Raw genomic sequence first — 13,638 nt, forward strand, 5'->3', positions numbered from 1 at the left:
ACCTTTCAAAGCGCCTCCGCCTCTGCCTCCGCCTCCGCCTCCGCCCAGGGCAACAGCTCCAGACAAGCTACGCTCCTCCCCCTTCCGGGAACCAAGGGAAGTCCCGCCTCTGGGAGGGGCGAGGGGCGGAGTCGGGAGGCGGCAGGGAGCGTCTTCCGGGAGCGTGGTTGAGGGAGGAGCGGCCGCGGCGCGATAGTGAGGGAGCGGTGCAGGGTCCTGGTTGCTACTGAGGTGGGGAGAAGGGCTCGGCGGGCTGTGAGGGACTGGGAGGACTGTCCAGGCTGAGCCTGGCCTCAGGAAGTGGGGCTGCGCGGCGGGAGGGCCCCGCTACTGGGGAAGGGCTCAAACGTAACCATTCCCCTGGGGAAGGGAGCCAGTCCCTGACTCCGGAGCTCTTCCGCTCTTTGCCGTAACTTTGGGGTGTGGCAGGGGTTAGTGACTGGCGTTTATAGGGGATCTGGACGTGCAGGTGGTTGGTGGCCACGGTGAGGTTATAGTCTTCCTCGCGGCCACTGGGGTAATAAAACACATGTCTGTAATCCGGATTATCCGCGGTGATTTGGGGCCTCCTCTACTGCCCATGTAAGTTAAAGGCCTGTTCCTTCAAACTTCCTCTTTCACCTTGCTCTGCAGTCTGTTTGCCAGCCAGACCCATCCTGGGAGGGAGTCAGTGCCACCAGGTTGCTGGTAATGTTGAAAGACTGAGTTGGTGTGAGACTGTGTTAAAGTGAGTGTGTAAGAGAAGAAGGCATTTTAGGATTGCTACAGTGAGTGTGGGGTAAGACCCAGAGCCTCACCATGTCAGGGAAACGGAAGCGTGTGGTATTAACTATTAAAGATAAACTTGACATAATAAAGAAACTTGAGGATGGAGATTCTTCGAAACAACTGGCAGTGATTTATGGAATTGGTGAAACAACAGTTCGGGATATAAGGAAAAATAAGGAAAAGATTATAACTTATGCGAGCAGTTCTGATTCCACAAGTCTTCTGGCCAAGAGGAAATCTATGAAGCCATCCATGTATGAGGAACTGGACAGAGCTATGTTGGAATGGTTCAACCAGCAAAGAGCAAAAGGGAATCCCATATCTGGACCAATTTGTGCAAAAAGAGCAGAGTTCTTCTTTTATGCTTTGGGTATGGATGGTGATTTTAATCCCTCTGCTGGTTGGTTAACTCGTTTTAAGCAGCGGCATAGCATTAGTGAAGTTAACATTAGAAATGAAAGATTAAATGGAGATGAGACTGCTGTGGAATATTTTTGTAACAAATTTCGAGATTTTATTGAACGAGAGAATTTGCAGCCTGAACAAATCTACAATGCAGATGAAACTGGACTCTTTTGGAAGTGTCTGCCTTCCAGGACTTCAGTAATCAAAGGTAAATGCACTGTCCCTGGGCACAAATCAATTGAAGAAAGAATCACTATCATGTGTTGTGCCAATGCAACAGGTTTACATAAACTTAAACTTTGTGTTGTGGGGAAAGCAAAGAAACCTCGCTCCTTCAAGTCAACTGACACCTTAAACCTGCCTGTCTCTTATTTCAGCCAAAAGGGTGCATGGATGGATCTTTCCATTTTCCGACAATGGTTTAACAAGATTTTTGTGCCACAAGTTCGGGAGTACTTAAGATCCAAAGGCTTGCAGGAAAAGGCTGTGCTCTTGTTGGATAATTCGCCAACACATCCAAATGAAAACGTCCTGAGGTCAGATGATGGCCAAATATTTGCTAAATATTTACCACCTAATGTGGCTTCATTGATTCAGCCCTCAGATCAGGGAGTCATAGCAATGATGAAGAGAAACTATCGTGCAGGTCTTCTCCAGAACAACTTGGAAGAAGGTAATGACTTGAAATCATTCTGGAAGAAACTAACTCTACTGGATGCACTTTATGAAATAGCAATGGCATGGAACTTAGTAAAACCGGTTACCATTAGCAGAGCATGGAAGAAGATTCTCCCTATGATAGAGGAGAAAGAAGGCTTGGACTTTGATGAAGAAGATATTTCTGTGGCTACTGTGGCCACCATTTTACGGCACACCAAAGGATTGGAAAATGTTACTATTGAGAACATTGAAAAATGGCTTGAAGTAGACAGTACTGAACCAGGTTATGAAATACTAACTGACAGTGAAATCATCAGAAGAGCACAAGGCCAGACAGATGAATCCAGTGAAAATGAAGAAGAGGAAATAGAACTGATTCCAGAGAAACATATTAATCATGCAGCTGCTCTCCAGTGGACTGAAAATTTATTGGATTACCTAGAACAACAAGGTGATATGATTCTACCTGATAGACTGGTAATACGTAAACTTCGAGCCACCATCAGAAATAAACAGAAGATGACAAACTCAAGTCAATAATCAGATTTTAAATTTATTATTGTTCTGGTGATTGTGTTTGTGACATTTAACCTCTTTGCAATGTGGCTTAATTTTTTTTATGTCATGAGTTCTCACATCCTGTGAAATACAGATACAAAAATTAACCTAAAGTGGTTTGAGGATTATGTGTTTTCATCATCTGTGTCTGCTGTCCCTTTGTGCAGATAATCAGAAGCTGACTCTGTATAGATATAAATTATGTGTACACATGTATTCAATTTTGTAAATCTGCAATTATCCATTCTACAACAGTGGCATTTCCTGAATTTTCTAGCTAAAGTTAGAATTAACAGTGAACAGTTTGAGCACTTTCCCAAAATCTTTCACTTGATTTATGAGGGCTGCCATAATAATCTTTTCCTGTGCTAACCATCTTAAATGGTTGTTTTTGTATATTTGTGTAGGATGACAGGATAAGAAAGATCTATATTGTTAGATTTCAGAATGATCTAAATTCAAAAATGAAATCCAGTAATGATGGGGGAATAATCTATGAATTATGAAAATAATTTAGAAACATACTTCTCATACATTTGTGTGGGTTGCAAGAGGAGGAAATTATTCTGGAAATGAAATAAATATAGGAAGTGCTTGTTGAATGAGAGAAACTATTGGAAAAGTGATATATATATATATGTATCGCTCTGATCAATTCATTTTTAGGAAACTGAGAATTAAAAATTTGGGGAACTTTAGGGGAACAAAGGAAATAGGCTTGTTTTAATTTGCTTTTTATTATGAATTGGGTAATAGTATAGGTTTATTATTTATAGTACAGGTTTTGTAATATTACATGTAATATGAGCTCCTACCTTATATTTGCAAGAACATCTTGAGAATTTGAAGTTTGATAAGTCATTTTTTTTAGTTTTTTTTGTTTTTTACTGCATTTTTGGAAATGTTATCTATAATTTCAAAAATTTTGTCATACCTAGCCCTTTTATTTGATAAGAAAATAAGAAATGAGAAGAATAGAGATTTTATTTTAAATATCGTATGTTTGTATCCTGTTTAATGAAGAAAGCAGAAATAATTATGGAAAGTACCAGATACTAAGAAATTTCATTGTTTATTATTTTCACACTTTGGGATTATTTAATCTAAAATTTAATGTAAATCAGAATTTTGATAAATTTTCTTAAAATTTATTCAACATTGAAAGAACTGCACATATTAATATTAATTTAATTTATAATTTAAAAGCAAAGCGTTTCCATAATATTTCATATTTTGGCCCCAAGTTAAAAAAAATTAGAATTGTTCTCCATCATTTTTAAAAGGTTTAACTTTTTCATTGAAATATTTTATAGTGCCTTTCTTAGAATTATAAAACTTTAAAAAGATTTATAGCTTTCCATAAATTCTGTTAGCTTCATAATATATAGATATATATATGTCTACATTTTTCAGAAGACTTGTGATAAAGTGTTTAAAAATTTTGTTCATTGCATAAATTGCCTCACTATAGAGTGGGAAAAAAGCATCTGAAGTTAACATAAATATTGAATCAGATAATTACACATCCTACTATAAATTAAATTGTATATAGAAGAATTTTTCTATATACATAGTGAAAATGTGTACTAAGAAGCTTGGAATTTCTGTCTGGATTTGCTCCCTGTTTTTAAAATTAATCATGTTGGTGAAATGCAGCTGTATCATTGCCACCTAGTGGTAAAATTAACATTACTGTTAAGCTGTGTGGTTTTAAATTTTACTATCTAGTAAAAAATGGTTCACTGTTTTTTGGTCTTGAGTGTGAATCTTAACGACTTTTTCTCTAGCTGGTGAGAGATGGGAGACTATTCTTTCTTTGGTTTACAGCTATTCTCTGAAATCTGGCAACACTGGTAGGCTAGCAGTTTTGTTTGGACTCTTGTATCCTTAATTATAAAGGCTGCCAATTATTGAATGCCATTTTGTGTTCTAAGCAGTGTCCTTATGGCATTTAATTCTTTAATAATGAATTTAGTGAAAGTATTGATACGTAGCTCACACAAAAGTATTGATACGTAGCTCACACTTTAGTAAGCTAAAGATTACTTGGCTACAGGTAAGAATTTAAACTCAAGTATTTGACTTGAATTATCTGTTTTGTGGTTTCCAGTTAGCCATGCTCAGGATCCTTTCTCACTTCATCAATTTAAATCCCAGCATTGGGAAAATGAACAGTTCATGTAAACATTTCTCATAAGTTCATGAGGCGGTGTCAAAAAGAATTGAAGACTTGGCACAACGGAGTACCAACATGGAAGCCTTGCTGGACCAAAGATATTGGAAACCACTACTCTCAAAAGCACAGGCACGTGTGTAACTCAGATCGATACAGAGATCAAAGGAAAATAAGTCTTCAAATGAGACAATATAGGGAAGAGAGTGGAGGTTAAGTTCAAAACAGGGGTCCTCAAACTTTTTAAACAGGGGGCCAGTTCACTGTCCCTCAGACCGTTGAGGGACCAGACTATAGTTTAAAAAAACAAATTCCTATGCACACTGAAAAACAAACGGGCAAAAACACCCGCATGTGGCCTGAGGGCCGTAGTTTGAGGTCGCCTGGGGTAAGGATGTGGTTAGAGGAGAAGAAAGAAAACATGAGGGCAAATGTGGCCTGCAATGAAGTGTGTTTTGTAATAGTACGTGTTTCTACATCATATTCCCAGGCTTAGTTGTTTGTATTGCTCAGTCTTAGATGAGCCCTGTAAGATCTCCGCTTTTACCCTTTCTCACCTATGGAATATTAAAAAGTCAGTGCCAGCTTAAATGCACTTCCATCAGTAGTTGTAGCAGATGATGCCAAAAGCTGTTTGGGTTTTATATCTGCCCCCAAGGTCATAAATCCTTAGCTCCCAGTTCCTATTCCATTAATGCTTCACTAGAGATTGTGTTTGACATTACATTTTTCCATTAAAAAATTAACCATAGATTCATGTTCTCTCACCAGTCTTGCTAGGATTTTTCTCATTGATATGCCTTGATACAATACTCTCAGAAAGCCAACTGTACAGCACCGTGTTTCTCACACTTCTAGTAGCCAAGAGTTCTGTGAGAGTAGATTTATCTGCAGGAGAAATTAGAAAGTTGCTTTTTCTGGGAGATTTCTGCTTTTGGGGGTAGGTGGGTAGTAGTGTAGAGAATAGAATTCTTTGTGTTGCTTAAATCCAGTGAATCAAAAATTTATTGAGTTTTACTGTATGGCTAAGACTGTAATGGGTGTGGTGGGTTTAGGAAATTATAAAAGAGGAAAAGGTTCCTGTTCTTGAGCATCTTGCAATCAAGGTGGAAAAACAACATATATTTTTTTTAAAAAACTGCAAAACCATCTGGTTCAATTGTAAGCTCATATAAAATAGTCAACGTAATGTGATATATAAGTAAACCACCAAGATTTTGCTTATCCATTCCTTCACTGGCTTCTATTCTACATACCCTCTACATTTTAAGCTTTGTGTTGTTCTTTGACTCTTGCTGCTCCTGAGTGACTTCATCTTTTTCCATTACCTGCATGTGATCCACTCACCCTGTCTGGATCCATGATTTATATCTCCAGTTGAGAAGCAGGATTTAAGTCTGGAAGAGAAAATCGTTGCTTTGTTTCCCATCTGTAGTGAACTCTCCATTAGCATCTTCCTAATGCCAGAGCCACCTAGATGGGCCAGGGAGTTCAAATAATTATTTAACTGCCTAAGTAAAGAAAGCTAAGCTACTTTGGTTTGAAATAGCAAGATAGGCAATTGTTCTCTCTTATATATCTCCTCTTAGCCTTTCTTGATGTACACATGTGCACCTGCCTCTCACCATTCCCTCCTGTGGACAGTTGTAGTGGTTTATTTTTTTGGTACCCTTGTAGCTACTCAAGTGCTAAAATTTAGTTTCTTAGGTTTAAACCCCTAATCTTGAAAGATCATCATTCAAACTCTCAAGACTAACTATACTTGTTAGAAATATACTCTGTTTTGCCTATAGAAGGCAGTGCCAACTTTACACAGTAATTAGTCTCATGCAGTCCTGTGCACTTAGAAGTTGGGGTGGAAGGATGTTCAAAAGGTAGCAGTTGTTTTTCCAGTACCGCCTAATATGAAAATGAGTGTTGATAGAGCCTCAGATTCTATAAGAATTGTCATATTGTAAAATGATTTTTGTGACTGTGTCTCTTAATACTGGATTATAGGCATCTAGAGATCAAGGACCATGGGATCAATGCTTTGCAAAGTAGTATATATTCAATAAACATATACTTAACAAACATTATATACTATGTGTAAGGCATGTTCTAGGCCATGTATAGGATACATGGCTAAGGCTATCTGCATTCAAGAGATTTACAATGAAAAGAGAAAATAGTCATGTAAAAAAGGGAGAATGAATTAAATGTGACATGCTGAAGGAGTGGAAATGAAAGACTGACAAAAGTAACATAAGGAGGTATGATAATTCTGATATGAAAAGTTGAAGTGATAACAATTTAGTTGGCCTTGAAAATAATTAATATTTTCATGATGTTTTATAGTTCTCAGGATATTTATTTTCATAGACATTAGTTCAATGTCCAGGAGACCATCTGAAAAGATAAATTTGGTTGGGAAAGTAAAACCCTTAAGCTAATCTTAGTTGCAGAAATGAATCACTTTGTTTAACTGAGAAGTCTTACTGAGGCTTTGCTTTGTCAGTCTTATTTCCTTCCTACTGTTTGCAGTTGAGAGAAATTGTTTTTGAAACTTACAAAAGCCCCCAAATTTCTGGACTTTCTTTGAGCCCTTTTATTTCTGTTTATAGTTGACTATTTTCTGAGCTCATGTTTTTCTTGTAATATTTATTAAACACAGCAAGGAACAAGTAACATTAATTTTTTGGCTCTTTCCAGCCACTTCCTCTAGAGCAGGGCCTCATAACCTCAGCATTATTTGTGGTCCAGATAGCTCTTTGTTCGGGGATGTACTGTGCATTGGAAGATTTTTAGCAACATCCCTTGTATCTACCTACCACCTCCTCCCTGCTACAGTTATGACAATCAAAAATGTTTCCAGATATTGCCAAATGTGCCCCAGGAGGCAAAATTGTCACTAAATGAGAATAAGCAGCTCTTGGGCACTTGGTCTCTCTCCACAATATTGAAAGCAATATTTATAAAACATTTTACAGCTATCCCATCTTTCCAGCATCTGCTAGTTTTCCTTAATGCCTATTTCCTGCTCACTAATTTAATGACACATATTTGAGGTTTTTATCACAGCAACACCCCATTTCAACATCCTTATTTCTCTACTAATACGAGTAACTCTAGCTGATCAAACCTCCAAATTTTAGAGGCTTAACACAATAAGTGTGTGTTTTTCTCTCTATATAAGCAGTCTTATGATATAAGGCTTGGTCAAAGCATAACTTTTCTTCCAGTGATTCTTGGATCCAAGCTCCTTCCATCTTGTGATTTTGCATCTGCTAAACTCTTAGAATTCTCTGCATCCAGTTAGCACTTGGGAAAAGAGAATGAAGAATACTCACTCGTTTCTTAGCTTCCATCTTTCGAAAGCCGTACACATTCTTTCCGTTCATATTCATTGGTGAGAACTAGTCACCTGTCCTACCTTAGTATGGGGCAGGAATGGGTAGGCATGAGCTGGGGTGGTAGGAATGACTCCCTAGCTGCTTCGCAGTGACAACCTTGTATAATGGTAGGGGAAAGGATAAATTTTGGTGAGTAGTTAGCCCTTTCTGAAACAAAAATAAATTAAGGCAATTCTCATAGAATAGCCCAAGGAGATTTTATAAAAAATGTCAGCACATGAGTCCTCCTCCCAGAGAATCTGATTTAATTGGTCTAGGATGACTATGAGTACCATAAGATTACTTTTTTTTTTTTTTTTGCTGAATTTCCAAGTTAAGCAAAGTAGAAGATATGGGGGCAAGAAAATAATGGGTTTCTTTAAAGTACCATGAAGTCAAGACTATGTATAAAAGTAGAGTAATGAGGAAACTAAATAAGTACAATGATTTCAATGTTCTCTCTAAAACTCATGTTGAAATTTAATTGCCAATCTAACAGTGTTGGGAAGTGGAGCCTTGAAGAAGTGATTAGGCCATGAGGGCTTCACGTTCATGAATGGATTAATGCTGTTATAAAAAGGGCTTTTAGGAGTGGGCACTCTCTTATCCTTCTCTTCCACCACATAGCAACACAACAAGAGGGCCCTTGCCATATGCTGGCACCTTGATCTAGGGCTTCCTGGACTCCAGATCTATGAGGAAATAAATTTCTCTTTTTATAAAAATTACTCAGGCTGGGCGCAGTGGCTCACGCCTGTAATCCTAGCACTCTGGGAGGAAGAGGCGGGCAGATTGCTCGAGGTCAGGAGTTCGAAACCAGCCTGAGCAAGAACGAGAACCATCTCTACTATAAATAGAAAGAAATTAATTGGCCAACTAATATATATAGAAAAAATTAGCCGGACTTGGTGGCGCATGCCTGTAGTCCCAGCTACTCAGGAGGGTGAGGCAGGAGGATTGCTTGAGCCCAGGAGTTTGAGGTTGCTGTGAGCTAGGCTGACGCCACGGCACTCACTCTAGCATGGACAACAAAGCGAGACTCTGTCTCAAAAAAAAAAAAAAAAAAATTACTCAGTCTCAGGTATTCTGCTATAGCAGCAGATCTTTCTACTAGGCCTCTTGTTCCCACTCCCAGCTTTCAGCACTTCCATATATGGATCACCATTTGCTTGCACATAGTTTATGATCTTTCAAAGGGTTACCTGCCTATTTTGAATATGGTTATATTTGCTTCTTTAAAAAGTACATATTTTTCTATTGTTTATGTGATCAAGGTAAAGTAAGGATCAAGTATATGCTCTCTTAACTATTTATCTTAATATTAGAAGTCCTAGCCATGTGATCTTGGGCAAGTCTCTAAATTTCTCTGAGTCTCATTGTCTCTAAAATGGAAATCAGAAGATAGAATTGCTAAGAGGATTAAATAAATAATGTATAACACTTTATGAATTAATATGTTTTATATTAGTAAGAATTATTAAAGGCTTAGAGGGCATAGAGAAATAGGAGAATAAGATAATTGAAAGAATAGGAGTTTGTGGTCAAAGGGAGGGATTGGTAAGATCAAGATTGCAACTTCAGGTATTTACAATGTGTTGAGCCAATATATACAATCGGATTTGGCATTCCTTTTTCACTGCTCCATGCTGCTTTCTCATATTATTATATGATATGGGCACTAGCCCTTCTATTAACATCCTAAATCAGAAGATACTTTTTTCATATTATAATTATATGATATTTGTAGATTCTTAATTCAGAGATGCTTGTAAAAGGGGACAGAAATATTTCAGTAAGTCCTAAAGGCATCAAGACAAGAAAAAGATCAATTATGGTTGAAAATCCCTTCCAAGTACATCTTTAAAATTTTATGGAAGAACTAATAACATTTAAAGAAACAGATAAGAGAAACCTGAAAAGGGGAGATGAATGGATAAATAAAGGATATTGAATAGATTAGTGACAAGCATTTGAATACTCTTTTATCTCTTTCTGAATAAGGAAGATTTTAAATGTGGTTATAAAACATGAGTAATAATCATGACAGGTTTTTTTAAAAGTTATTTTAAAAATACAATCATACTGGGATGATTTCAAGCTGACCAAGGCAGTTATGTGGTTTCAGTTATCACTGAAAAGAAATGGGATTGCAGTGGGAATCTACTTTTTCACTAATAGTATTTTGGGAAATGATAATAGTGGTACTATTTTGGTACTATTCTTAGATTAAGAGAATAAATGGTATTAATATTAAGCAGCCAAGTAGCTCTCATATTTATTCTTTTTATACATAATATCTTATTTCTCAATCTAAGAGAATATATATCTTCTCAGCAACCTTATTGCTGTCTATGGCCTGGGCCCCAACTCTAACTTTTGCTCTTTGATCTGTATATCCTCATATGTTGTGAGGATGACAAGGAAAGATCCTATGTGGATCTGTGTGGTATTATAAGTTGACACAAATAACAGGGATTTGTCAGAACATATGTGAGATGAAGAATGTACAAATTCCATTTTTATAAAAGACTCTTGTTTGATAATGCTCTTCTTGTATAAGGTATGTAAAGAATCATCTTTTTCTCATAAATGTGTGAGGGCTCCATTATAATTGAAAACAAGATACTGCATTTGATTGTACAATTAAGCCCCACTATTATTTTCTGTTTTCATTTAAGTATTTAGGGCTAGGCTATTTTTCTATCTTTTACTGATATTTTCACAAAATTGGATACAATGTGGAAAGGTCAATTACCAATGAATTAATTTTCTAAGCTCTATTTGTACCTCACTTGATAGAATCTCCTTTTTTCTAATCTTAATGGTGGAAATTATGTTTCGTATGTTAAACCATAACATGTCTTTTAAATTAACATTTACCTCTTTGAATGTGAACACTTTATTAGTTCCTTTGATGTGACTATGAATTTGGTCATTCATTCATGTATTCATCTCAAATATTTAATATACTTACAAATATTTACCTACTCCATAACCAAAATAAAAACAAAAATCACCCAATTTATTCTTTTAGATTTGCATGATCGTGGACTTGAAGTTAAATCTTTAGATATTTTGTATGTTAGTAAAATGACTCTTGTACTTTAGGTTGTTGTAGTACTTCAGTGATCAATGAGATGATAAAGAGAGATGCTCAGCAAGATTGATGATTTTTGATGCATTTTAGCATACAGATTGGTACTTAAAACCAGAATTATTTTGAGGATATTATTTAGAAATGTTTATAATATGAATACTCATTGATTTCTATAAGCACATCATAAAAATAACCTGTTTTGTTTATACACATTCCAGACAATTACACATAATATCCATTTAATATTACCTAGAGATGATTTGCTAGCTTGAAAAAAACCTCAAAAGACAAATGTAAGTAGAGAGTTGAAAAATGTTCAATAAGAATTATACTCTAAAAATATTAAAATATCTAATATAGGAGGGTTATCTCAAATAAGTTTTCATAAAATCTTTTTCTAGGTAATGATGTTTTATTCAATTATGAAGATGCCTGGTCTTTAATAACTGTCTTTTATTTTTATAGTCATCATGACTGATGTGCTAACATTAATCCTATATCCTACAGCTTGACAGAGTTGCCTTCAAATCATGCTGTTGTCATCATCCTTGCTAAAATAGCTGGAATACATGAATTTAACTTAATTAGGCTAAAGCTGATTTGGGTTGACAAAGAGCCCTATTTATATTCTGAAGAGGAAGTTAATTTTCAAGGATACAATTTATGTCTTGTTAGTTTGTGGCAATATGCAAAGTTACATAATATTTTTATAAAACATATTGCACAAAAAGCTTCAAAATAAAAGTACACACATAGGATGTTTATTTTCTATATACTAGATTAGAGTACCTTTTTCTCATTCTTACCACTTAATAGCATAGACAAAAAATAAGCATTAAGAATTCAAGTATGAATAACTGTGATACATCACATCTAATGAAATAAAATTTATTAAAATATTTGATGCTATCCTTTCATCCAAATCTCTCCAATGTGTAGAATGAGGAAAAATGTGGTTTGTGGGACCCAATGTGAAAAAGGCTCTGCATAGTTTAATATTAGTAATTAATACATTAGACATTAGTAATGAATAACATTTAATGAATATTTATAGAGGCCTTACATATACTAGACACTGTTCTAGGTACTTGGAATTCAGCAGTGAACAGCTATATATTGCTGTTAGCCCATGATTACATGCAAGAAATATATTTTGTTTATTTCCTATGGATCAACCACTAGAGTTTTCTCCAGATATAATGGGCTTCCTCCAGAAATATAGTCTTCCATCACCAACACAGCTAAAAGATTGATTGGACAGCCAATTTGCTAGACTTAGAGAAGGGTTTGACTCACCACATGGATTGTTTAACCCTTTGCACTTGCTTGTTTTTTTCTCATCATCCACACTTGACATCCAAGTGCAAAGGGTTATTAAGATGCCTTTCTCAACTCTGAGACTCCATGATTCCTTCACATTGAAGGATTGTAGGGAGAGCACTTACCAAATTACCAAAGAGTAATAAAAATACTTTCAGAAGCTTTTATTCATGCATTAAATGAATATTTACTTAGTATAGTCAGCCTTCCAGGGATTCTTCATCTGCAGATACAATCAAATGATGATTGAAAATAGAGGGGAAAAATAATAATAAAACAATAAAACATAAAAATATAGTATAACAGCTATTTACATAGCATTTACATTGTATTAGGTATTATAAATAATCTAGAGATGATTTAAAATATATAGGAGGATGTGCATAGGTTATATGCAAATACTATACCATTTTATATAAGGAACTTGAGCATCTGAGGATTTTGGTATCTATGGTGGTTCTGGAACCAATCCCTATGGAAGCTGAAGAATGCCTATCTTACTGTATATCGGACACTGTTCTAACCCTTAAGGATCTAGCTTTTACAATCAGTGTGATGGTTATTGGAATATAAGCCTTTTATTTGATTCCTCTAATTTCAAAGCACTATATTTTGCCATCACAACATGCCCAATTATAGAATCTAAAAAGTCAAGGCAAATTTAGTAAGAATTATACAACAAATTTAACAAGACAGAGAATGTGCTTCTCTTTCAATGACTTTTGTATTGAATTTCATGGAGATTTGTGGCTGCTTCTGCACTTGGGACAACACGTTGACCTTTTCCTCTCCTGTCCATTTAAAATGATTTATTAACTATGCTGCAGAAAGATGGTGATGCAAAAAGGCTGTTAGAAAAGGCCATATTTTGTGCTTATTTTCAATTTGGTGTTATTAACCATATGCCATATAACCTTTCTAAGTAAGAGAAGTAAGGCACACTGTTTTCAGTTGGTTGTAGTCTTTCAATTTTGAGACATGGCAAGGTGAAGTGATTATAGAGAGATGGAATAAGTTACAGTGGAAGCTCATAAATGCTTCAACACTGATCTAGCCATTTTTTTTTTTTTTTCATTTTCCCTCATAGACTCCTCTCCCCCTACCTTCCCATTAAAATAAAGATATTTCTTCGGATTTTGTCTGGCTTCTCTACTCTGTTCTTCTCTCTTGCCACATCATCCCTGAGTGATCTTATCCTAGGTCTGGATTCTATCGCTATTCTAAATTTTCATAAATCTCTTCTCTGCATTTCCAAACAAGACCACTTTCCTTTGTTCTAGATCAGC

The 13,638-nt window shown here is 35.9% G+C and overlaps 2 protein-coding genes across 7 annotated transcripts in view; one reads left to right on the plus strand and one right to left on the minus strand.

Annotated features, from left to right (window-relative positions):
- CCDC82 (coiled-coil domain containing 82) overlaps positions 1-91 on the minus strand; it is a 37,005-nt gene extending 36,914 nt beyond the window's left edge. For 3 of the 6 annotated variants that reach the window (XM_076002459.1, XM_076002454.1, XM_076002461.1), the window contains exon 1: positions 3-49. The gene's annotated coding sequence lies outside the window, so the exon portion shown is untranslated. Of the gene's footprint in view, positions 1-2 lie in introns of all 6 variants that reach the window. The other 3 variants (XM_012743922.2, XM_076002457.1, XM_012743927.3) reach the window with 2 other exon arrangements.
- On the plus strand, positions 63-13,342 carry JRKL (JRK like). Its single transcript, XM_012743932.2, has 2 exons — positions 63-231; positions 634-13,342. Exon 2 carries the CDS (start codon positions 799-801, stop codon positions 2,371-2,373), a length of 1,575 nt encoding a protein of 524 aa, XP_012599386.1. The 5' UTR covers positions 63-231; positions 634-798; the 3' UTR covers positions 2,374-13,342.
- The last annotated feature ends 296 nt before the right edge of the window (positions 13,343-13,638 follow it).

This window comes from Microcebus murinus, chromosome 4 (genome assembly GCF_040939455.1).
Source record: "Microcebus murinus isolate Inina chromosome 4, M.murinus_Inina_mat1.0, whole genome shotgun sequence".
NCBI lineage: Eukaryota > Metazoa > Chordata > Mammalia > Primates > Cheirogaleidae > Microcebus > Microcebus murinus.

Excerpts from the sequence above, each read along its gene's own strand:
- JRKL (XM_012743932.2), top strand. The coding sequence starts at position 799 with ATGTCAGGGAAACGGAAGCGTGTGGTATTAACTATTAAAGATAAACTT.